Here is a 26,167-nt window from a genome sequence, read left to right as displayed (position 1 = left end):
ACCATAATTATATGTGATATGAATATTGTTTTATACATTACAATATATAATGATATTATATATAAGCTACACAAGGGCAAGATTCTCTGTCATGTGTGATTACTTTACATCTGAAGACTCAAAGCCTCTGGAGCCCCTCAAAACACTCCAGAAACAAATCTCTATGGCTCTCAGTGCCCTTCCCATACCACCACTGGCATATACCTTCCTTCATCACAAAGTCCCAGATTTCCAACTACTGACACATCCAGCTACTTGTCCTAGGGGCTTTCTCCAGTGCTACAGCCGGCTCTGCCCTTGCTTCGACATTCCATGGAATTGACACTACTCTCCACCCGCACTCAATAACTGATGAGAGTTTGGGTACAACTACTGCAGCCCTCATTTTTTGTGCAGGATAACTGTGAGGTCTGTTTTGTACAATGGTTCCCTGAGTTTTCCAGGAGGATTAAACTCCAGGAGCCCACAGTGGTGATGTGCTTGATGAGACACTTTTCACCGACTTCCTCCTCTTCCTTTTCCAACTTCTCCATAGGTGTTTTCTTAGATCATGCCCCAAATAAATTACTTGCACAGTATAGGCTTGTAACCTAGTACCCATGGACTGGCACCAGGGGAATCTATGAATTCCTTGAAAATAAGTGCAACATTTTAGTATCTACAATCTTCCTTCTGAAGATATAGGCCATAATTTCCATCTGATTCACTTATGGATCCATAAACTTTCAAAAGGTTAAGAACCTGTTTAAGCTTTTTATTTATTTATTTATTTATTATTTGTAGAGACAGAGTCTTACTTTATTGTCCTTGGTAGAGTGTCGTGGCATCACTCTCCAGCCTCAGCCTCTCGAGTAGCTGGGACTACAATGCCCAGCTATTTTTCTGTTGCAGTTTGGCTAGGGCCAGGTTTGAACCCACTACCCTCGGTATATGGGGCTGGTGCCCTACCAACTGAGCCACAGGTGCCGCCCTGTTTAAGCTTTTTAAATAAAGCTTCTGTATTTGAGGCATTATGACAGGATAAGGTCCATCTGGATACCCCTGTGAGCAGGATGACATGCATGGTCAGACAATTAAGTTCACAAACTCATCCTAGAAAAAGTACTCCATACTTCATTCCTGAACATCACTACAGCCACCTCCGAAGTACTCCCCAATGCCAGTGCCAGAACACCCTTCCAAGCACTTTTTTCTAGGATGAGTTCATGAACTTAATTGTCAGATCTTGTAAAATGACAGTTCTGATGGCCATTCCATCAGGGTGGACTAGGCCCTGGAGTTGGTACAGAGCTTCCCGAGGGGAGGACTTCAATGGTGACCATAATGATACTCAGCAATGAGGTAGGTAGCACTTTTTCAAGTAGGTAACACTTTTTCTAGGATAAGTTCATGAACTTAATTGTCCTAATTATCTGACCTCAGAAACCACAAGGGACTGGTTTCTGGGACACTGCACTTCCTTTTAACACCGGAGCAAAAGCAGTAAAAAGAGTCAGTACCCTCTCCTGAAAGACTTGGCTGGAACATGGTTTCCTTTCAGTCCCTTAGCAGTAAATCTGAAAGCTATTAGTTTTCTACTGCATTTCCTATTATCCTTTTTTTTTTTTTTTTTTTTTTTGTAGAGACAGAGTCTCACTGTACCGCCCTCGGGTAGAGTGCCATGGCATCACACGGCTCACAGCAACCTCTAACTCTTGGGCCTACGTGATTCTCTTGCCTCAGCCTCCCGAGCAGCTGGGACTACAGGCGCCCGCCACAACACCCGGCTATTTTTTTGGTTGCAGTTTGGCCATTGCTGGGTCCGAACCCGCCACCCTCGGCATATGGGGCCGACGCCACTGAGCCACAGGTGCCGCCCCCCTATTACCCTCTTTTTGTGCAAATTCAAATCAGAGATTTTAGAATCTAAAATGCATACTCTACAAAAAATGCCCTCTTTAGGGGTCTCCTTTCTTCTACCACAGCACAAGTAAATGTCTGTCTACTTCCTGCCCTGATCAAACACAGTTACAGAGGAGGGACCTTGAAGGAAGGACCAAGAAAACAAAGGTGTCTGGTTGCTAATCTGTACCACAAACATCCACAATCTCCCAAGCAATTATTGCCTACTTACGATAAATTAGAATTGGGGCAGTGGGAGATGGATGCTCCTCGTTCATGGAAGATGTCCAGTTCTTCTGCAGAAAGGTAGCAGCCATGTGCCATCACCGTCTGGAGAGAAGAGTGTCCTACATGGAGTTTACCACTCACAAATGCTTAAGTTAGTGCTCACAAGATAGAGTCTGCGACTGGGCTGTTACCATCTTTACAAAAACATTTGTGATTACCTGCATGCACAAAGTCACTGGGTATAAATTATACCTCAGAAAAGGCCTCCAAAAAACATTGCGTTGCAAAAGTCTCAACAAATGTGTGGCTGTTACTTATTTTCATTTTGTTGATCTATAAAATCATGAGGGTTGATCCAGGCACAGCATAGGCTATCCATTCTGTTTGAAGAAACTACCATTCTAACATCTTTACTTTAGAAAACTTTCAAATTACTTTCTTTTTTAAGTCTACATGATGAGCTACTGGTAGGACTGTGTTTATTCCTAGTCTAATCGAACTTTCTAGAAGTAAGCTTCTTTTCTCAGTACATAGAAGCTGTGAGAATGATCCTGAAAAACATTGTTCTTTCTTTCCTTTTCTTTTCTTTTTTCTTTTTTAGAGACAGAGTCCCACTTTGTCGCCCTCGGTAGAGTGCCGTAGTGTCACAGCTCACAGCTCTTGGGCTTAGGCAATCCTCTTGCCTCAGCCTCCTGAGTATCTGGGACTACAGGCGCCCACCACAACACCCAGCTGTTTTTTGCTGCAGTTTGACCGGGGCTGGGTTGGAACCTGCCACCCTTGATATATGGGGCCAGCACCCTACTCACTGAGCCACAGGCACTGCCCTGTTTTTATTTCTGATACTAATTTTAATATAGATACCAATGGTCTTGAGGCATACAACCAAGTAAACTTTAACTGACCTATGTGTATACATTTATAAAAATTAAGTAATGTAGTACCTTCTACGCATTAATTGAGAAAATAGATATAAAAAACCAGGCACTGTACACATGAGACCTCTCTAAACATTTAGTCTTAGTAATCTTGGTTTTCTTGAGTAAGACTTTACTCTTTCAAAATTCTTTTTCACTTAGTATAAAACCTGTAGCTTGCTCCTTTGGGAGGCAAGGTTCAGTGACCACAGAATTATTATTAAAATATTACCAACCTCTGTGCAAATAAAATTAACACGCAAATAGAAGGTTAATTTATTAATCATACGGAAATATATGTAAAAGGGTAAAAGTTACAAAGTAGCATTTACCTGATTTATGCACAGTATTAACCTTTCAAGTCAATAATATTAGTATCTCCATTCGCATAGTCACTAAGAAATTATTTGCTGCAGTAAACTCTCCACGAAGTTTGTAGATTTCATGGAAGGCCAAGACCCGGGGCTACATTATTGTAATGAGGTCTCTCTTCATTTGTATTAATTTTAATTAATTATAAAAGTAATACTCAATTCCTTAAAAAGCAATCTTAGAGTGTTTAAAAATAAAAAGTAGGAAGTTCTTCTGCTTTCTTCCTTAGGGAAAGTAATTTTCAATACTTACTGTGTCTTTCAGACCATCTTTCCTAGGTGTGTATGTATACATATATACGTATATATCAAATAATACTGCACATTCTTCCTTGTAAGCCTGTATACCTATTTCTTTGTGAATGCTGAATAAAACTCTAATCTTGCCTGCTCCATAATTTAATGACCCCCCCACTGGTAGCCATTTTTTAACTTTCAGATGTAATTAACATCCCTGCTTACAGTTGCTTACAGAATGGATCCTTCAAAGTGCATTTGCTGACTAAAAGGAACGCACAGTTACATTCTAATGAATACTGTCAAAATGTCCTTGGACCAAACGACACTGTCACTCTCAATGAAGTCTTTAGATTTACTGACTGCGATGAAACTGCAGGCACATATGTGCACACCCATTCTAGGTTTACTCTAGTTTGGGAAATGTATGCATGTGACAGAAGTCTTAAGATTACCACTTAGATGTTAACATGTAAATAAATACGCCCAACTTGACATAGATTATATCACAATAAACAATTTACCTTATTTGTCAGAAGATTGTTTTTATCATACACATCTGTGTAGTTTTTATAACTGGGGTATAATTTTTTCACAGCTTCAACTTCATCACGAGTTTCACTCACATGGCTCTATAAGAAAAGAAATAATATTTTCAATTTGTTTCTGTAAAATATCACTAGAAATATGATACTTCCTATATTAAAATGGTTTGGATGGTTTCTACTTGCCTAGAAAAATAATGAAGATTGTACATGTGTTTTATTAAAAACAATTACATTCATCACATATATGACAAAGAAAGTGAGTATCACAACATGTAGTGTGTGCACATGTGTGTGCATAATCTCAAGGCAAACTTTTTCAGCAAATATTCTTCAATTTCAAACTATGGCAAGAACACATAGTACTCATTGAAGAGTCAAGAATCTTGCTATTTGGTGAGAGTTTGCTATTTCAAGAGTTTGGTGTCCATCAAAAAAACAGACAGCATAGTTCATTCATAAAAATGCTGGAATTTGCGTAAAGAGAGCTGAGTTTTAGTCTAAGCTCTGATCCTAGTCATATGTCTTAAGGAAAGTTAGTTCTTTTTTTTGGATCATAATTTCTCAGATAAAAGGTTTGGGGCTTAGATGAATGATTTTCCAAATTCTTTTAACCTTGACTATGTCATGCGTATAAAAATTCAAAGAAATTCAATATATAAGGAGCATAAACAAGTTGTCCCTCAAGATAAAGCAGCACTGGGACTCTGGGACCCTGTCCCCAATCTGTCCCCTTTGTTGGCTTCCATAATGAGTTATTCTGCAGAAAACAGTCTAAAAATAACTGAACTAGACATTCCGATAGTCATTGAGGAAGAGTCTGTAAGACAAATCCACAAGCAAGCAAAGCAAAGAGAGCCCTAAGCCCCCACACCGACTTTTCTCCAGGGCCCCACAAACCTCAGAGGTCATACTAGTATTTCCAAGAATGGACACTCTATTGTTCTCTCTCCATGAGGTAGATTATGCATAGAAAATTTTAAAAGGACAAAAATAGCATGTTCTGAAAACAAAAGTTCCACTTAGACCATAAGCTGTATCCCTGGCGTTGAGGAAATCCCAGACCACAGCAACAGAAGAAAGGGCAACAAAGTGCTTCATGTCCTTTTGATAAATACAAATACACGTCCATTGACACACAATCCTCCAGCAAGGATAGACTCGATTTTATTGTTTGTCCTTTCATGTTTCATGTTTATCTCTTGAGCAAGAAACTCTATTTCCGAAATAGAAACATGATCTAAGTTTTGAATTTTACCTCCCACAAAGAAATATGTGGTATTGAATTAAAAATTCAAGTATTATAGGTGCCCAAAATAATAATAATAATAATGAGGAAGATAAGAATAGTTAATGGGTCCTAAAAAGATAGATCATTAAAAAAAGACCAAAAACAAAAAAATACAACATCCTACAAAATGGTAAAGAATCAATGTGTAGCCTTTACCCTGACTTGCTATTTCTTTTAAGACAGTCAACTCCTAAGAAGAAATTTTAGTATAATATGCAATTAAATTTGGATAGGGAGAGGGGAGCTCCCAATTTTAACTTAGCTATAAGCTTTAAAAAGTGCTTTATTCCTAAATTGCAACAAGTTAATGACAAAGTAAAATATACTTTTTTGTTTCTGATTTTAAATTAAGGAACTGAGAACAAAAGGTCTTTTGAATGCATTTTTTGCAAGGTGGAAATCAGGTTCTTTTTGCTTTTCGAATAATAGCTGGTTCCTCCAAGAAGAAAGGTAGAGAACACTGAGAAAATATCACAGAAAAGAGATGTAGGAAAGAAATGTATTAAATGCATCCTACAGAGAATAGGTCAAAAGTCTGTGGGTGATCTTGCTATTATTCATGTAGAGGTCCTCATCTCTTGAAGACTGATCACAGAATGTAGAGAATAAAAGGATCATCAAGTTTCTTATCTGCAACATTAAAAATTGAGTTAGGTGACATCTGTAGGAGCCCTTCCTGCCCTGTCACACTATGACTTCAGGAGATTACAAAAAAAAAAAAAAAAAAATTAGAGATTACTCAGTAGAATTGAAGATTACTACAGATTGCAATTTGGGGTACTCAGAAATCTGGCAGATCTGAAAAGAGGAACAAACAGAAGAATAACACCCACCTGAATGTGCAAATCACGAGTCTTCGCAATGTTGCCGAGTTCACTCATCAAAGTCTCAGAGCAAGAAAGGGAAAACCGTGGTGTCACTATGGGCTTGACTCTGGAATACTGGAGATAATAAAAAACAATTGATAAGGAAACGATGGCTATGATGAACATGATGTGTACCTCAAAATGTCTGCCATGCAGCAAAAAGATTTTATGTCTTCATTTGGGGGGAGGAGTTTTCCATTCTATGAGTTGGTAGAAGTGCTGGATTTCAGGGAAACAGCTCACAGCTGAGAACAAAAAAAGTAGTACAGTATATTCTGAAACACCAAGTTCAACAGAAGACCCTGCCCCAAATGACACTCCCCTCTCCCTACCTTAAGGTCTTTATGAAGGAGAAGTTTGAAAAGAAAGTGCTGGGGAGACTAAAAGTGAGGTGGTATTCCTCTTTCCAACATTTTGTGCAAAGGGAATGTGCCGGCCAAAGCCTCCTTGGGAACTATTCAGTAATAGGATCAGCTCTGATGCCACCTGAGGTGAATGGCCAGGCAAGGGAAAAGGACTCAGAGAGGGGCAGTGAGGATAAGGCCCTACAAAGTTCCAGCCAGATCTCTTAAGGTTATATTGAAGGAAGTTCTGAGGTTTCCTGTAGTTCTCAATCATACCTCAAAAGAGGGTAAGAAAAGGGTTAGGCTTCTCAATCTAAGAACTCACCCCGTGGAGCTACGGACTAGTCTGCTAGGGGGTAGAGGCAGCAAACAGCATTGTCTCCATAGACCCAGCAACGCCGGGTACTGCAAATGGGGGCCTAGCTGGGTGGCTGCCAGTGTTGATGAAGCTCCAAAGAGTCAGAACTCCCAGAGTTCACCAATCTGCCACCCGGATGAAACCTTGTCCCCACTTCCCAGAGACAGGTTCTGTGATATTCAAAGGTACCAAAGGAAAGGGGAAAAACCAAACCAAAACAAAACAAAAAACAACACCAAGAAAGGAAAAGCTACCTTGAGATGGTAAAGTAACTCTGAACTGGTCAGTGACTGAGGTTTTCTATACCTTGGATTAACCAAAAGCTTAGTAAACTTGGGACCAAGTTTACTCACCTAACCAAATTTAATTTTTCTGGTGGGGCATGGTGGCTTACACCTAGGATCCCAGCACTTTGGGAGGCTGAGGTGGAAGAATCACTTGAGACTAAGAGTTCAAGACCAGCCTAGGCAAAAAGCAAGACCCATCTCTACAAAAAATACAAAAATTAGCTGAGCATGGTGGCACCTGCCTGCAGTGCTAGCTACCAGGGAGGACAGACAGGAGGACTGGTTGAGCTGAGTAGCTGGAGGTTCACGCCACTCCAGCCTTGGTGACAGAGTAAGACCCTGTCTCTAAGAGATAAAATAAACAAATAAATAAAAGGGAAAATAAGTAAATTTAGTTTTTTGGTTTCATGTGGGCAAGGGGTTTTGGAGCCAAAAGAAGTATACACAATTATAAGGATAGAACGAACTTCATATCTGCACATATCTGAGTGGTTATTAATCAAATCACCTAAATCAGTATTTCCTGATTCCAAAACTGTGTTTCAAGCAAAATACAGACAGCTAGGTATAGAGCCGTATCAGACTTCATTAGAAAGAAAAAAACTGCCTGACTGGTGAGTCTATGAGTTTGAGGTTTTGTTGATTCCACAAATAGGTAAAATGATACAATTTCTGTCTTTCTGTGATTGGCTTATTTCACTTAACATGATGGCCTCTAGGTTCATCTCTGTTGTCACAAATGGTAGGACTTCCTTCTTTTTATGGTTAAATAATATTTGCGTGTGTCCATTATACACATGTACGTACACCTTGCATTTTCTTTACCCATCATCTGTCCATTTTGCATTTTGGTTGTGTTCCTACCTGGGCTGCTGTTGAGTAATGCTGCAATAGACGTAGGCTACAGATAGCTCTTCAAGATACTGATTTCCTTTCTTTTGGATATATACCAAAAAGTGGGATTGCTGGATTGTATGGGGAAATGTTGATCAAAGGGGTATACATTTTCAGTTATAAGACAAACAAGTTCTGGGGTTCTAATGTACAGCATAGATAGTGATGGATGTGTATTTTGATTGTGATGATCATTAGATAATGTATATGTGTACCAAATCATCACATTGTACACCTTGACTATATACAATCTTGATTTATCAATTAAATATATATTTTTTTAAATGCCTGACTTCACTGAACTAAATTGACAGGTCCACTGTGAAAAAACAATTTAAAGTTCTAGGAAAATACATCTTCATGCGTGGAATAAACCAGTTGTACAAACAACTTAATGAATCCTACAACTAATGTAAAGGCAATCTAAATGCAAAAGCTCTGAACAAATTTACTTACATTCTTTTGAAGCATTTCTGACACAAACCTGAAATAAAGCAGAGAGGGGAAGTTAGAAAACTTCAGAATTTTCAAATGAATGTTTTGAACGGGTAGAAACACGATCCTCACAGATCCTAATTTCCATGTAAACATGGCTAATGCTTGCACACGTTTCCCGACCACTAGTTAAAGATTAATAAGTAGTAATTACTCTGCTTCCTCATTTGCAGCCAGGGATGGAGTGCAAAATCACAGGAAATGTAATGTTATCACCTACCATCGGATGGGGTGTTGGCAAGAATTCCCGCAGCACTCAAGCTGTTCCACTGGCTCAAGCTCTGTTTGGGGAAATACTGCAGTGTGTTGTGCTCCCGAGATGTGAGAGTCACGGAGTCCTGTGCATCTGGAGGTGTTCAGCAGCCATGAGACTCTGTACTTCTAATTCCCCAAAAGGGGAAACTTCTCATTCTGTTCCTGCAATATCACTACTTATTTCCAGGGCAGAGACTGCCTGGGGATGGCTATTGGAGGGCAGCAGAAGAAACAGGCCAAAGGTGGTTGTGAAATGCGTGGCGAATGGGATGGACGGTGACCCTACCAGTTCTGGCTATAGGGATGGCAGCAACTATAAAGCTTGTGAAATGGCTGCTTCTACCCTGGCTGGGCAGCTATAGTTTCCTGCCTTTTTCCTTTCAAAACAAAATGTGAATTACGTTTACTACAGCCACAATAACGGGTTAATAGATAAGCTCGGCATATGGTCAATGCTAGAGGAACGTGGATACTTTCTTCTCTCTGTGAACCTATAGTAGCCCAGGGGATGAAAGCTGGAGAAAGGAGAATATTGGACGTCTAACACTTGCCTTAAAGTAAGTTATGTCTTGGGAAAGATTTATATCTAAAGAATTTTCTTCTATCTCCCTTAGATGTTGAATAGAATACAGTAAAATTGCTTGTCAAATCCTCAAGGAACTATGGAAAAGCCATTTAAAAATGTACAAGTACTTATATAATCAGCCAAATATACCAATGTTTTATGAAAAAGAACATAATGAAAACTCATGATCTCAAGCAATAATATAATCCTCAGGCAAAAGTAATTGAACGAGCAAGCCACAAGCATTTAAAAGCAAATCTAATCTACTGGAGAAGCCCTGATCTATAATGAAGGATAAGGAGAGGGTAAATCATTTCCTTTAAAAAAGAATCTTTCATTTTACAAAAAGATTTTTCCTAGCACCCCTATAGCAGGTGCCTAAAGACTTTCAAATATAATTGATTACATAAAAAACAGTACTGACATGCAAACATTTTTTTCTGTTCTTTCATCAAGTTGGATAAACCCACACAGTGACCTTGGCACCTGGGAAAAATGACTTAGCACATTCACAACCATCTTTCAACTTTATTTTAATATCACAGGGAGACTCCAGGGTGTGTTAGAACACCTTGAGTGTCTTAGGCCTCTTTGATTTTGTTTTGCTTCAGCAGCGTGGGCTCAGGGGAGGAGAGAGAGAGGGACAAAGCTAGAGGCACCCAGAGAAGCACTCTTGTACCACAGGAGATGACAGAGCAAGAATGTCTGAAATCCTGCTCCACAGCTCTCTGTACCATCTTTGTTATTTATAAACTAAACAAAAAATCATTCCCTTGCGAGATAAAAAGCAACTTTTCAAAAATAAATTTACTTTTTAATAGAATTTAATTCCTTTCTACTCAACTCTTATCAAAAGTGGATGTAAATGAGAAAGCTCAAATATACATGAACTCTGCCCACATGCTCCTATTTTTAAAAACAATTTTCAGTATAATTTACATACCATAAAATTCACCTGTTTTAAAAGCACAATTCAATGATTGTTAGTTAAAGAGAGCTGTGCAATCATGATGATAGTCCAGAACATCCTCATCACCCCAGTGACGTCTTCCGGGCTCGTTTATGGTTAATAATCATTCCTATCCCTAGCCCCAGCCAACCTCTAATCTAACTTTCTCTATAGATTTGCATTTTCTGTACATTGCATATAATGGAGTCATTCAATATGCAGCCTTTTGTGTTTGGTTTCTTGCTCTTAGCACAATGTTTTTAGTTCATCCATGTTGTAGTATGTATCAGAATTTCATTTTTTTTATGGCTGAATAATAGTTCACTGTATACCACGTTTTATTTATGTATCCACTAATTAGAAGAAATCTTGGTTGTTTCTACCATTTGGTGCAAGACAAGCCTTGGTAATCCAGCTTTTTGCTTGCCTGTTGTTTTTCAGAATAACTTTAGAACATGCTAGAAATGCAACATCCCAAGCTAAAGAGGAACCAGCCAGAACAGCCTAGGCTCTGTTCCCTTTCTTCCTAGAACAGATGTTCTACATTGTTTTTAACTTTAGAACATGCTAGAAATGCAACATCCCAAGCTAAAGAGGAACCAGCCAGAACAGCCTAGGCTCTGTTCCCTTTCTTCCTGGAACAGATGTTCTGCATTGTTTTTGCCCAGTGAGGAAAGTTCATCTGGGCATAAAACTCCAGGTGGAGCAAGCTTTCAGGACCCCTCAGCTACGGGGTGACATGGGGCATGCACAGGTGAGACTCCATCCCCTGGACAACCTTCCTAAACCTTGGAAGACCAACTCACTATGAATTCCAGGCATCTATCGTCCCTTGCTGCCTGCCTGTAATGAACTTGCTGCGCTTCACTTGCTGTGTGAGTGTCCTGTCTCACTGGACTCATGCAAGCGATTGACACTGCATTATTAAGAAGGTGTTTGAATCCTTCCCTGGGATTGGTACGAATGCACAGAGAATCTGCTTTATGTTTGGCTTCTATAAATAATGATAGTAGGAACACACATGGCAAGTCTTTCTGTGGACGTTTTCATTTCCCTGTACGCCCCTGCCTTTTATGATTCTATCTGCACTATTCCTTAAGGTGGAAGTCTTCACAAAGTATGAAGTCCACCGCCTCTGGTGAAACCCAGCTCTACGTCCAGCAGCAGCAACATAGGGCTTGGTCCCTTCTGTGGTCTCTCTCTGGCTCGTGTGTCAACACAGAATGTCCTCAGAACCTTGACTGCAGTAGTACAGTGAGTCACCACTCCTTGTGAGAACACAGCTATGGAATCAAAGCAGGAGAAGGAATCATGGCCTTGACTCCTATAGGCCTGCACTTCACCTTGGAAAGATATTCTTTTGGGTCACATTTTTGAACAGGGGACATGCTAGCTCCCTACCTTAGCATGTTATGGCTATTCTAGCATATACCTACAACAACTTTACTCTTCGCATGGTAGGACAAAAGAGTAGTGAGGGATACAAACACTACCTTGAGAGAACACTAGAAAGACACAGAGTAAAATCCCAACACTGGTAACATTTTTTTTCTTTTCTTTGAGATAGAGTCTCACTTTGTCACCCCTTGGTAGAGTGCTGTGGCTTCACTGTTCACAGCAACCTCACACCCTTGGGCTCAAGCAATTCTCTTGCCTTAACCTCCCGAGTAGCTGAGACTAGAGGCACCTGCCACATCACCCAGCTATTTTTAGAACAGGGTCTTACTCTTGCTCAAGCTCCTCTCGCTCCTGAGCTCAAGCAACCCACTGACTTTGGCCTCCCAGACTGCTAGGATCACAGGCCTGAGCCACCGCATCCAGCCTCCAATCCTGGTAACTTTAGGTGGTATAATTATGGAGAACATTTTTCTTCCATGTACCTTTTCGCAATTCTCTAAGTCTTCTATCATGGGAGTACATATTACTCTGGCATTTTTTTAAATCCTTTTTTAGAGAAAGTTCTTCCATTAATCTGTATGTGTAACTCTTTTCTCCTAACTTCTGTGATATTTTATTCCGTAAATGATTCTTCACTTCCACCATCCTTTTAAAGTACACACATACATAAACCATAGCAAATGTCCTTGCACACCTTCGGTGTCTGTCTCTCTCCCTGCCCCTGTCCTTCCCACACATGAATACAAGGTTGGCTCTATGTTATGGTAAGAAAGAACTGTGCATTTAGAGCCAAAGACCTTGGTTTTAACTCCTGGTTCTGCTATTTAAAAGCATGACTGGGGGGCTCGGTGCCTGTAGCTCAGCAGTTAGGGTGCCAGCTACATACAACAGAGCTGGCAGGTTCGAACCCAGCCCCAGCCTGCCAAACAACAATGACAACTACAACAAAAAAATAGCCGGGCTTTGTGGCGGGCGCCTGTAGTCCCAGCTACTCGGGAGGCTGAGGCAAGAGAATCACTTAAGGCCAAGAGTTTAAGGTTGCTGTGAGCTGTGACGCCACAGCACTCTTCCGAGGGTGACATAGTAAGATTCTGTCTCAAAAAATAAATAGATAAATAAATGAAAATGAAAATATTCTGGAGACAAAAAAAAAAGGCCAGCAAAAGCAGGACTGGGATCACGTCACATAGCCTAGGATGGCTTCCTTATCATAAAAGACAGGTGCCTTATGGAGACCTCTGTGAAGATCAAGTGTAACATTGCAAAGCAAGTTCTTTGTCCGTCATTAATGATTGCCAAGGGTCTAATCAGATTCATTAAAGACTAGCTGCCCCATCTAAAATTTGCATGAAACATTCTGAATCACCGTGTGCATACCACAGTTGGGTCATAACAGCATCTTGTTTCCTCTTTGACTATGTCTAATGCCATCAGAGGAGCAGCAAGACACACCCGTAACACAAATCAGGACAAATGAGCACTTTACCTCTGTGTTTCCTGGACGGATTCCTCAGTGCTCTCCTTGTATTCTGGGACAGTGTTATTCAAATCCATGCACACTTTGCCCACAAATGCTCGCTGTCCAAATTTATCTGCAAAGCACACACACAGAATCTGAAGGCATATCTATTTCTCAAGTACTACCTTTTCTAGGCGTTTTAAAAACATGTTTAAATTGAAATTTATTATGAAAAACTTCAGTGAAAATGTAAATGATCACCCACCACGAAAGCGCTTAAGATCACCCACCAGCAGCAAATCCCCACTAAATCCACGAAGTCATAAAGGTTCTTCCATTTACCGCTTTCCCCTACTGCCTCCCCCATCCCCATTCCCAGGCTGACCAGGTAATAATTGGGTGTTTTTTATGTATTACTCAGATTTTCCCTTTGTTTATACAGTTTGTACATATTTTGTCTGAAGACACTGCTCTCATCTTATCACATGGTAAAGAGGAAACGGATCCTAGAGAAAGATTCGATTAGTCCTTGACACGCCTACACTGTTTTTTTCCTTCTTTTCTTCTCTTTTTTGCCCAACTCACAATCTTCCTCTTATCTCTTACTCTATCACCACCCCTTAGATTGAGTAATTCCATCTGTCTTTTTTTTTAATGAATAGCATATAGTTTATTGGCAAGTACATAGTTTCAAGGGCAGTAATAAATTCACCTGAACAGGGGACAATAATCAAATGAAAAGAATAAACTTTTGCTAATCTTCAGAAAATCTGTGTCCATTAAGGCTGTCATTAAGCACGTCTCAAAGCATATGTGGGTGATCCATGATTTCAGATTCCTCTGTCCCCATAGAACCCCGGACGACCCTCACCCAGAGCGCAGATGGCCCTTTCTCAGTACTTCTGTCTCTTTAATATGGTCCTCCTTCTTGATAAAACACAGAATGGTATAGGAAAAAGTTGGTTTTAAATCCTGGTTTAAAACTCCATGGGTACTGGAGTTGGACAGATTTGGATTGAGTCCTTATTTCTCTGATTACTCCCAGGATGGTGGATATTACTTGGCTAAAGTGCCCAGTGTCCTCTGCGAAGTGCAGGGTTATGAGAAGTACATGCAATAATATTCATAAAGTGTCTTGCGCAAGAGAATCAGACGCCGTACTGCTATGCTTCTTAACTGTAGCAATGCCAGCATCATTATCTCTTGGGAATTTTGCTTAGTCCCACTAGCAGCTCTCAGCACTAAAGAACCTAGTCTTCATCAGGTGCTGGAAGAATTTTATTTCAGCCAGAAAGCTGGAGCAACAGAGGGCAATGGTAATTGTTTCTTACAAGGTCTCTTCCTCTGTTATAAGAGTCTTTCAGAAGTCTTCCTGCCGTTCTCATTCCCCTGTAATTCATTTTAATACTTCACCATTAGACTAATGTTCTTAAAATACTACTTCCATCATGTAACTTGGTTGTCTCAATACCTTCTCTGAGGCCATGATGCATATTCAAGCTTCTCTGTAGTCTGACCACACCCGCCTTCCTCTCTCCCTCCTCCGTGCAATGAATCCTCTCCTCCAGTTAAACTAGTCTGCTTCCTGACACCTGCATCTGCTATGGAGATTTCCTGTCCCTAGATCCTTGCCCATGCCATTTCCCCTGTCTAAAAGACATTTAATACTCCCATCTTGTCTTCCTTTCAAAGCCCAGTATAAAAGTCCCTACCAGCTTGGCATGGTGGTTCACGCCTATAATCCTAGCACTTTGGGAGGCCGACGCAGGAGGAGCACTTAAGGCCAGGAGTTCAAGACCAGCCTTGGCAACAGAGCGAGACCCTGTCTCTACAAAAAGTAGAAAAATGAGCCAGGCTTGGTGGCACATTCCTGCAGTTCCAGCTACTCAGGATGCTAAGGCAGGAAGATCTCTTGAGCTCAGGAGTAGGAGGCCACAGTGAGCTATGATGATGCCACTGCACTCTAGCCTGGAGAACAGATCAAGATCTTATCATTAATTCATTCATAAATAAATAAATACCCCTTCCATGAAGGCTTCCAGACAACCTAGTCCTGGGTTCGCCTTGCTTCCTCTGAAAACGGTGATGTCTATTTTCAGTGTTATCCATCAGACCTTCAGCGTAAACTACCTTGTCTAGCAAGTAGTGGCATCAATGCATCAGCCAACAGTATTTACTGAGCACCTCCTATCTGCCAGGTATGGCGCCGGGTACAAATTTTGGCCTCATCAACCTAAATACAGTCTCAGCTCTGCTTACAAGCAGTGCAACATTGGGCATGTTACTTAACTTCTCTGAGCATCAGTTTATCCATCTGTAATGAGAACATCTTTAACTACCTCAGAAGGCTAGGAATAGCAGAGCTAATCAGTATAGAGTGCTTTATGCAGTGACAGGCATCTAGTTACAGCACCGTAGTTGTAATTAGAGTTATTGATCTATGCATGTAGGTATTCTGTCTGGCTCCTCAGAGGCAACAACTATTTTGTTTCATTATACTCAAGCACCTAACACAGTGCCTTGAGTCTAGCCAACCAAAATGTGTCTACTAATTATAATAAAATAAGCTGTCGCCACAGCTAGACTTAGCAAACTTGTCCTAAAAAACCCTGAATTAATATACAAAATTCACACCCATATACAGCATTCTGTAACCAAAAACCATAAGCAAATAATCAAATTACTGAAAACAGACAACATTCAAGGCCCACAGTGATACACAGACATTTAATTCCTGCCCAAGAAGAAAAAAAGAAAATGCAAGGCTCAAATACTAGCAATTAAAAAGCAGGACACCCCACAAGTACGTGTAAGATGTGTGCGAGGCAAGGTCTGGCTGCCTTTCACGCTTTCATCTGCTCACCTGTAATTTCAGCAAGGACCAGAGATGAGTCAGTGTGAATCGTTCCGAAGTAACAAGCTGTGGTTGTTCCATTCTTCAGTGTTCTCCTCTAAAAATAAATCACAAAAACCATGAATCGCATGTGCCCAGGAAAAGTTACATGGCATATTCAGAGAAAAATAGTAATTCTAGCTTTTAAAGTTAAAATGTTTTTATTTAAAGGTATGCCATCTTGATATGGAATATAGTAAATGGCAAAAGTATTTTTATTCCCAAAGTGTTAGCTGGAGAAGTTGACATTTCTGATTTCCTAGATTCAAACAGTTCTGTGTTTGACAATTTATAAAATGTGACACTAATTAATTCCTTATTTTGGGGTATTGTTTAAGGATATCCAAATGTTACAGAACATGGGAGTGCATAAATAAGATTTTTCTAATACAGAGTAAAAATCTTCAGCCAGCCCTCTAGTTATGCCCGGCTGATTGACCCCAAGTATCCATTGTCTTTCCTTGGCAAATTACCTCTAATCTAACAGTAAAGGAATGCACAATGTGTTAACCCACAGAATGAATGTCAGAGGTGAGTGAGCATAGGAGACATTCAATAACTTCTTGGAAGACAAAACACATGGATGAGAACCCAGCAGTAACTCACAAAGAGGGAGGGGTGTATGTGGGTAGAAGCAGGAAATGGCTGAAAGTCTGTGTACAGACGATTAAAACCTGGCAAGATCTGTCTCTTCCCTGTTAAAATCAGTCCATTACCTAGAACCCGTTCCTCAGAGGAGAAAATTACTCTTTGTAGAAATTGGATAGTATTTAGAGTACACAAGAACCAAAGGACAAGGGAGAAAGGGGATTTAAGTGAAAATCTGGCTGATCTGCAGGGTCATCTTTCTCAGAATGCCCCATGTACTAATGCCACCACTCCTACCAGTGGAGTAAAGGATTCCTCTCTAGAGAAAAGGAACATCTCTAGAGTAAAAATGTCTTCACAGTAGTATTTGAGGCCCACAATTGGAAAAGCTGTTTATCATCTTTATTCCAGAATGACATTCACTGCTCAACAAGTGTTACTTCTGGCTGGATGTGCTGGCTCACACCTATAATCCTAGTAGTCTGGGATGCCAAAGTGGGCAGATCTCTTGAGCTCAGGAATTCGAGACCAGCCCTAGCAAAAGCAAGACCCTGTCTCTAAAAATAGCCAGGTGTTGTGGCCGGGGCTTGTAGTCCCAGCTACTCAGGAAGCTGAGGCAAGAGGATCGCTTGAGCTCAAGAGTTTGAGGTTGCTGTGAGCTATGATGCCACAGCACTGTACTGAAGATGATAAAGTCATAAATAAAAATAAAAAAAATTTTAAAAGGTGACCAGGAGCTTCAAAGCCTTTTAAGTGATTAGATAATTTCCAAGGACCTAAAATAGAAAGGAAAACACGTATCACTCCCTTTCTTTTCATCTTGTGTCTTAGTAACTTGATAGACCTTTGGGATTAGTTGGATTCCTCTTTACTCAATCTGTCCAGTTATTGAAAATCCCTAGAGTAAGCATATTCATTCTGTTACTCAAGAGAATATCTGCAGGCTTGGCTCCTGTAGCTCAGCTGCTAGGGCGCCAGCCACATACACCAGAGCTGACAGGTTCGAACCCAGCCCGGGCCTGCCAAACAACAATGACAACTACAACAAAAAAATAGCTGGGCCTTGTGGCAGGCACCTGCAGTCCCAGCTACTTGGGAGTTTGAGGTTGCTGTGAGCTGTGAGCTGTGACACCATGCATTCTACTGAGGGCAACATAGTGAGACTCTGTCTCCACAAAAAAAAAAAAAAAAAAAGAAAGAAAGAGGCTCGGTGCCTGTAGCTCAAGCGGCTGAGATGCCAGCCACATACACCGGAGCTGGTGGGTTCAAATCCAGCACAGGCCTGCCAAACAACGACAACTACAACCAAAAAATAGCTGAGTATTGTGCCGGGCGCCTGTAATCCCAGCTACTTGGGAGGCTGAGGCAAGAGAATCACTTCCTGCGTGACCCCTTTGGGTGTCGAACGACCCTTTCACCAGGGTCGCCTAATATCAGATATTTACATTACAATTCATAACAGTAGCAAAATTACAGTTATGAAGTAGCAACAAAAGTAATATTATGGTTAGGGGTCACCACAATACGAGGAACTATATTCAAGGGTTGCAGCATTAGGAAAATTGAGAAACATTGGCTTAAGCCCAGGAGTTGGAGGTTGCTGTGAGCTGTGATGCCACAGCACTCTACCCAGGGCAACAGCTTGAGGTTCTGTCTCAGGAAAAAAAAAAAAAAGGGTATTTGCAGCTAGTTTTTGTTCTGGCACGTTCACCAAGGATCATACTATCCTGTTCCTTGACTATAATTTGGGTAGATTCTGGAAGGTTCTATTTTTTTTATTCATTTTAGTCCCATTTCAAAGTACAATCTCTCATACAGTGTGAGATGTTTAAAAGGAGAATATTCCAGGTGTTGTTTACTGGACTTTTTTCTTTAATAATCTCTGGAGATATTTAATAATATAACATATACTTTAAATTATTTGAAGATTAAAAATTATCACTGCCATAATCTATGGTGCAAATTCCTTATAATAGTTGTATGACTATTTTGGGGGGGGAGAAAAATTTTAACCCTCCCCATCTTATTTCCATTCATAAATACTTCCTCCACACCCCTTTGCATTGCCAGAGCGACCCTTCAGCCTAGCACAAGGTTCCAGCTAGCAAATCTCAACTTTCTTAAACAGATGCCAACCATACCTTTCACTTACCCAGCTGAAAACTTTGTGGGCCTACTCCTAACCAGAAATGCAGGATGCATGCCCAACAAATACTTGTCAGGAATAAAACCTATTTTATACTCACTGATGTCAAATACTTAAACAAACCTCTGATGTGAAAAATAATTTTTATTATATATTCCCTAAAGGATATACAATCCTTAATACTTTATCTCTCTAAACATAACAGACCAATCTGTCTGGAATTTTGATACTACGGCATCTTTACGATATATATTTTAACAACACAGCATCTGTCCACCTTAAGGAATATTAGGATTAATTTTCTGGAGTATCAGCATGAGGAATATGCATGCCTTCATTTAACAAATGTGTACTTTTTTTTATTAGGTAGACAGTGTCAATTTCAAAACTGATTGAACTGAGTCAGGTTCTAGAAATTTAAAGCCAAATTTGTGACAAACTCTAAAAGTTTGTGGACACTGGGACATACCACTGACTTCTTGGTTTTATTTTTCCTCCCCCTTTTTTGTTCTTTGCCATGTTTTCGTGACTCATTCTCTTTTGTTGTACACACACTCTGCAATTTTAAGTGCTCTCAAACCGTTTTTAGAACAATCTGAGGTCTAAATAAACTTAGAATCAAGATTTGGTGTGGTTAACACAATTCATTGACACAGCGCACTAGCAACTTCATACATAGCTTTAGTCCTTCTCAGTTTTGCTGGTGTCATGTGGAGGCCTGCTAAATATGTAAGATCCACAATCACTCTGCCTTTACAATTATATGCTAGGCAAATGTATACATGATATCACTTGGGTTTACTCTTTAAGTTCAGAATAATGCAAAGAAATAGTTGCATATGGCAGGATGGCTAGGTCAGTCACTGTGGAAGGCTTGTGATACTGTCACCTCTATATAGTCAATAACAATGGACCCAACAAAATCACCCACGAGCCCAACAAAAATTCAGGAGTGTTCAGACCAAGGGTGCTGAACAACATGAGGCGGGAGCCACATGAAAAGGCACTTGTAGCTTTAACTTCTCGGCTGCAGAAGCTGTTTCCAGTTACTGAGTGAATTTGGGTGATGGGCATAGGGTTGGAATAGAAAGAAAGAAACTGATTTTCTTGAAAGAGTCTATAACAGCGGTTCTCAACCTGTGGGTCACGACTCCTTTTTAACAATGAAAATACATTGCAGCATAGGAAGGTTGAGAACCCCTGGTCTACAAGAAAGTAACATTTTCAGAGCTGACTAACCCCACAGTTACCTCTGGTGGTGTTAATGCTCAAGTCACATTGTGTTGCCCGCCCTGCAGTATGGGACCATCCTATTTTCCTTCCTTGGAAGAAAGCTACCAGAATCATATGATATCCTCCTAATGGTTTTAATTTTAAATTTCCTTGGGCATTTTTTTTTAAAGCAAACACACAGATCTCTTACCATGTGCCAGACACTATTCTAAGAATCTCACAAATATTAACTTGCTTAATTCTCATAAGAATCCTGTGAAGTAGGTATTATCATGAGCAAAGTTTTTTACAGATGGGGAAAATGAGTCACAGAACTTTTCAAAGGTCACACAGCTATTTGCTCCATATGGTCCTCAGAACAGCATTAGATAGAGGTTGGCAGGAATAGGGGACACACATCACATTAAACCCAAATTTGACACAGCAAAACACAAGAAGCAAAAGAGAGTAATATCAAGCCCCCTGATTGAGAATTTAGGACTTGGATTTGAATTCTCTCTTTGACACTGACTAGCTGTGCAGGTAAAGTAGTCACAAACTTGCTGGGCTGTGAAAGAACTTAAAAAGTTCTCTAAGGCCCATCTTACCCTCAACTATTTATGCCTTATTTAAATCTTCCCTCCCAAAGAGCAAATGCTTCTATAGATGATCAAATCTAATATCACACACACACACAGGATACTTACGACAACTCGAGTATACACTTCCTCAGCAAACTCGGTGCTCTGGAATCTGTGTTCTGTAGGAAACGTGTACTTGGTCAGCCACTCCAAAAGCGGCAGGTCCACGTTACTTCCAGCAAAAAAATACTGAGGAGCATGGATGTGGGTATCAACCAGCCCAGGCATGAAGAACTCACTGGAAAATACGATGAGAGGAAAAGCATTTCATAATACCTTCAGCCATTTTCCATATCTTGAAATCACATTTTTCTCTTGAGAATGATTTCACTGTTCACCCCACACAGGTTTATAGCTGATGCAATCAGACAACTGTAAAATCTTCTGTTACTTTTGAAAGGGTGGTGCCTGCGGCTCAGTCAGTAGGGCGCTGGCCCCACATACGGAAGGTGGCGGGTTCAAACCCAGCCCCGGCAGAACTGCAACAAAAAAAATAGCCGGGCGTTGTGGCGGGCGCCTGTAGTCCCGGCTGCTCGGGAGGCTGAGGCAGGAGAATCACGTAAGCCCAAAAGCTGGAGGTTGCTGTGAGCTGAGTGACGTCATGGCAGTCTACCAAGGGCAGTAAAGTAAGACTCTGTTTCCACAAAAAATAATAATAATAATAATAATAATAATAATAAATAAAATAAAAATAAAAATGAAGCTCTCTGCTAGGAGAGATACAGCTCCTGAGTTGGAATGGCTGGTATGAGGTTAAATGACGATGATGGAGGGAAGAAAAGGCCACGGCATTGAGCAGAAGCAAAGCAGTCTCAGCACAAGAAAGGAGGGAGCTATGATTTAATTCTCCGATTTTGTTCTCTTAGCCGGTGGTCGGAAGACAGACAGCAAAAATGAGAAGGAGGTCTTCAAAACTAGAGATATGCTGAGAAGGCTCACACAACTCACTAAGGGTGACTGAAGAGGAGAAGCAGAGGGGTTGCCATTTTATTTTATTCATTTTGTATTTTTTATTTTTGAACGCAAGCCTCAAGCTGTTGCCCTGGGTAGAGTGCTGTGGTATCACAGTTCACAGCAACCTCCAACTCCTGGGCTTAAGTGATTCTCTTGCCTCAGCCTCCCAAGTAGCTGGGACTACAGGCGCCCGCCACAACACCCGGTTATTTTTTGGTTGTAGTTGTCATTGTTGTCTGGCAGGCCCAGGCTGGATTCGAACCCGCCAGCACTGGTGTATGTGGCTGGTGGCTTAGCTGCTTTAGCTATAAGCATGCAGCCAGGGGTTGCAATTTTAGACCCAGTGGTTATTTGATCTTGGCTGACTATAAGAAATCTAGTCCTTTCCCATGCGACGTTCTTAGAGGCTAAGTTCTGAGCTGGAGCAGCAACAGAAGGTGGTTAGAAACAGCCAAAGGAGCACAAATGGGTGGAGGTGTAAATAGTTAAGTGAAGAGGGAGCTGTGTTGCCATGGCAACCATTCTCAGGATGCTCCTGATCACTCTTGCCACTATCCTGATCCACCAACTAATGTGCATATTTCTATTAATTCTTACAATAGAAAGTCCTGGAAAGATGTTTTTAGAGTTTTCAGAGGCACTACCCACAGAATTGAGGCAGCCTGATACTAACAGATGCAACTTTTCTAAAGTGCTAATCCAGTTCACTAGTCACCAGTTAATTGTTCAACCTCATTCAAACAGATAGTCACCAAAACATGCTCTACCACCACCATCACCTTAAATGTTAAATCATGAAGAAACTTGAACTTGAAATCACAAAGACTACATTATGCTAGCAAATCAAATGTATAAAAAATACTCAAATGTGAGACAAAGCTGTGAGTCACTCAAAGTGCATTATTTTAAAAAGAGAGCCAGGAATGGCAGTGGTGGTAATGATGATGATGGAGACAGCAGCTAATATTTCCTAAATATATACATGTCCTGGGCACTGGGCACAGCATCCTACGTGTATCCTCTCATCTGTGGGAGGCAGCTGATTGCCAGTGTTAAGAACATGCATTCTGAACTCCAGGCTGCCATCGGCATGTTATTTAATCTCTCTGTCACTTGAATTCCTCTCATGTAAAATGGAGATAGTAGTAGCATCATAGGGTTGTCGCGAGGCTTGAGTTAGTTTATCTAAGAACACTACCTAGATAATGGAAAGTATCAATAAATGTTAGTTATGACGACAATGATGTAATAATGCTCACAACAAACGAATGAAGGATGAGAGTGTTAGCACCCTCATTTGCATAAAGGTAAGTGAAAGCTCACGAGATTTAAGTAGACTGGAAAAAAATAATCATTAGTTGGTTTAGGGACTGAGATTCCAACCCTGGCCATTTGTCTATAGGCTCAGTATTCTAGGACACCATGTTCCATATGACAGGACTGTTAATTCACTAACTATAGAAATAAAGAACAGCAAGAACTTTCAAGTATGACAAGAAGGCGGCATTAAGTGGACCTGTCATTAAGTGGGAAACATGCAGAAAGGAGGATGAGATAGGGATTTATCCCAGGCATTAGTCACTCTCCAGGTCAGTCCTTTGGGTTTTTGCTTTCTCTACCACCAGAAAACAGAATGGCAGGGTGACTTCTTCAAGCAGATAAATTGTTCAATGAAATGATATTTCCCAATTATCTACTATGTTTAAGAAACTCTGTTAAGCCTTGTGGAGAGTGCAAAGAGAAGTATGTTATCTTATTGTCTACAAAGACTTTATAATCTAGTTGAAGAAATTAGGGGTGACGGAGTTTATGTGTGTGAGAAGACAAGAGAGAGAGAGAAAGGAGGAGAAAGAGGTTATACATTAAGAGTCTTAGTGAACACTTTCACCTCTAGAGATTTATCCATGCAAAATTAAACATAAGTTTATAAAAAGGATTGTAGGCTTGGCACCTGTAGCTCAGCAGCTAGGGCACTAGCCACATACACCAGAGCTAGCAGGTTTGAATCCAGCCTGGGCCTGTCAAACAACAATGACAACTGCAACCAAAAAACAGCCAGGCATTGCGGTGGGTGCCTGTAGTCCCAGCTACTTGGGAGGCTGAGGCAAGAGAATCACTTAAGCCCAAGAATTTGAGGTTGCTGTGAATGTGATGCCACGGGGGGACAGTTTGAGACACTGTCTCAAAGAAAAAAAAATAAAAAAGGATTATAGAGAATGTTTATATCATTCATTTTAGCCCCAAATTGAAAACAATATACATATCTATCACAGGAAAATATGGATAAACAAACTATGGTAAAATGGAATACTATTCAGTAATAAAAAAGGATGAACTGATACCCACTGCAATATGAATGAATCTCAAAAACATTATACTGAATAGAAGAATCTAGACCCATAAGAGTACATATTGCGTTATTCTATTTATATAATGTTCAAAAACAGGCAAAAGTAATCTGTGTGATAGAAAAAAACAGTGGCTGCCTTCGGGGGGCTGGAGAGAGACTGGAGGAAGATCAAGGGACTTTCCAGGATAAGAATATTTTATATCTCGATTGTTGTGCTGGTTACATGGGCATATAAATTTGTCTGAAGGAGCTAAGGAAACTTTACCCCCAAATATGAACTTAACATGAAGAATATTTTGAATTTATGGCCATTCACAATCAGAAAGCTTTGAAAAGGGCTTTCCCTCTATCTGCATAAAACCAGACAGACCTGATCAGGGGATCAAAGGAGGCAACTGACTATCCTTTCCTCCCCCCAAATGCTAGCAGACTTGGCCCCAATCCTTTAAAACACAATAACTGTCTCTCAGGTTAATTTACAAGTCCATCTGTTTCTCCCCATCCTTTATTCATCCTCCCTAACAACCACCTGTTGCGCCTGTACTCCATTCTCTTCCCCCTTACCTTCAAAAAGACATCTATAAAAGTAAATGAGATCATCTTCAGATTTGCTGTTTGTCAGTGACATTGGGTAATCACCGTTGTGGTTTCCCCCCATGAGCTTGGTAATTAGAAACGAACATTTCTCTTATTAATCTGCCTTAACTGTGAGTTGATCTTTCAGTGCACTTTCAGGGGGAAAAAAAGGTGAGTTTCGCCATGATCTCTACAGTGTATATTTATATCAAAACTTATCAAATTATATGCCTCTGACCTATGCATTTAGGGAAGTTTTTTTCCTAAAAAACAAACAAAAAGTATTTTTAAAGTGTCTTGAATACTCAACTTAGCGAACCAGCATAGATACGTTATTTTCTTTCCAAAAGGAAGGGGATCTTGAAAATCTTTGTTTCTTTGTTGTTTTTTTTTTTTTGTTTTCTTTAGCAGACTATGGTACAGCCTCAGGTACAGGAAGATATATCTTGTGGTGAGCATGTATTGGGAGATTCCTGAAATCCCCCAAGCATGAGATTTCTGAATAAAGAATATGGTGATGAGAACAGAAAAGGATGAATGTGTCAATAAGAACTTGATCTTTTCTTAGTTCTAGGAAGCACAGGAGAGGAATGAGTCAAGAGAGTAAGTTTTTTAACATATGACATAAATTATCAAGAATCTAGAGAGAAAGTTCATTGGGGCAGGAGGGTTGATATTACACTAAGCCTAGTAACAAAGTGTGACCTCCAAGGAGTAATGGGAAAGTTGGAATAAGAGGTCATGCAAGAGTTAAAGATGGGACTCAGATTTAAAAGTCTACTGTATATTGGTGACCCTATAAACTGATGGTACTAGAGAGTTCAGTGGAAGAAAGAACAAAGCTAAACCTTGAGTAACACCCTCCCCTTAAGGAGAATAAGACTGAGGAACAGAAGGGCAGAAGGGATCTTGGCAAAGTTGTTATCAGGAAAAAGGGAACCCAGGACAGAGAGCTGTCAAGAAGGAAAATGAAGGAGACAGTGCCCGGAACATCAAGGGTCAAGGATGCTGGAATGTCAGGGTGTTAGAAAAGACCCTGAAAACCCAAAGCAATGATTGAGGGAGGCACCTAACTTCAGAGGGATTTTAACTTTTTTCTTTACAAAGTACTTAACAAGTCACTTTACTTTCATTTCCATTCTAGAGCCTGAAGAGTGAGGATTGTGAAAGATGGTGTTAGAGAAAGTGTTAGGCAGATGGAGAGCTCCTTTTAAAGATATTTGTAGTGAAATCTAGGATGCAGAAGAGTGCAAGTCATTTTTGTTTTTCATGTAAAGGAAACCTTAGCATGTTCACCCTGTAGTAGAAGTGAGAAAGTGAAAGAGATAACTCAGGGTCCAAAGTCTCCAGAAGCAATAGGAAAACAAAGAATTTATTACATCTAAAGTGCGATTTTCACTTAGAAAGGTTACAATCCTTTTTAGGGAATAGGAAACATTGTGAAATGGTTATTAATAGAAAGATTCA

The 26,167-nt window shown here is 40.3% G+C and overlaps 1 protein-coding gene across 1 annotated transcript in view; it reads right to left on the bottom strand.

The window, feature by feature from the left end:
* GDA (guanine deaminase) overlaps positions 1-26,167 on the bottom strand; it is a 111,547-nt gene that overhangs the window by 16,235 nt on the left and 69,145 nt on the right. The window contains exons 3-9 of the mRNA XM_053574998.1: positions 20,887-21,058; positions 16,204-16,291; positions 13,368-13,473; positions 8,676-8,703; positions 6,304-6,411; positions 4,159-4,266; positions 2,114-2,211 (exon numbers count right to left, since the gene is read on the bottom strand). Coding sequence (XP_053430973.1) covers positions 2,114-2,211; positions 4,159-4,266; positions 6,304-6,411; positions 8,676-8,703; positions 13,368-13,473; positions 16,204-16,291; positions 20,887-21,058 — 708 coding nt within the window. The remainder of the gene's footprint in view (positions 1-2,113; positions 2,212-4,158; positions 4,267-6,303; positions 6,412-8,675; positions 8,704-13,367; positions 13,474-16,203; positions 16,292-20,886; positions 21,059-26,167) is intronic.

This window comes from Nycticebus coucang, chromosome 2 (assembly GCF_027406575.1).
Source record: "Nycticebus coucang isolate mNycCou1 chromosome 2, mNycCou1.pri, whole genome shotgun sequence".
In the NCBI taxonomy this organism is placed as follows: domain Eukaryota; kingdom Metazoa; phylum Chordata; class Mammalia; order Primates; family Lorisidae; genus Nycticebus; species Nycticebus coucang.
The sequence above is the reverse complement of the archived record's forward strand: the minus strand, read 5'-3'. Positions and strand labels throughout refer to the sequence as shown.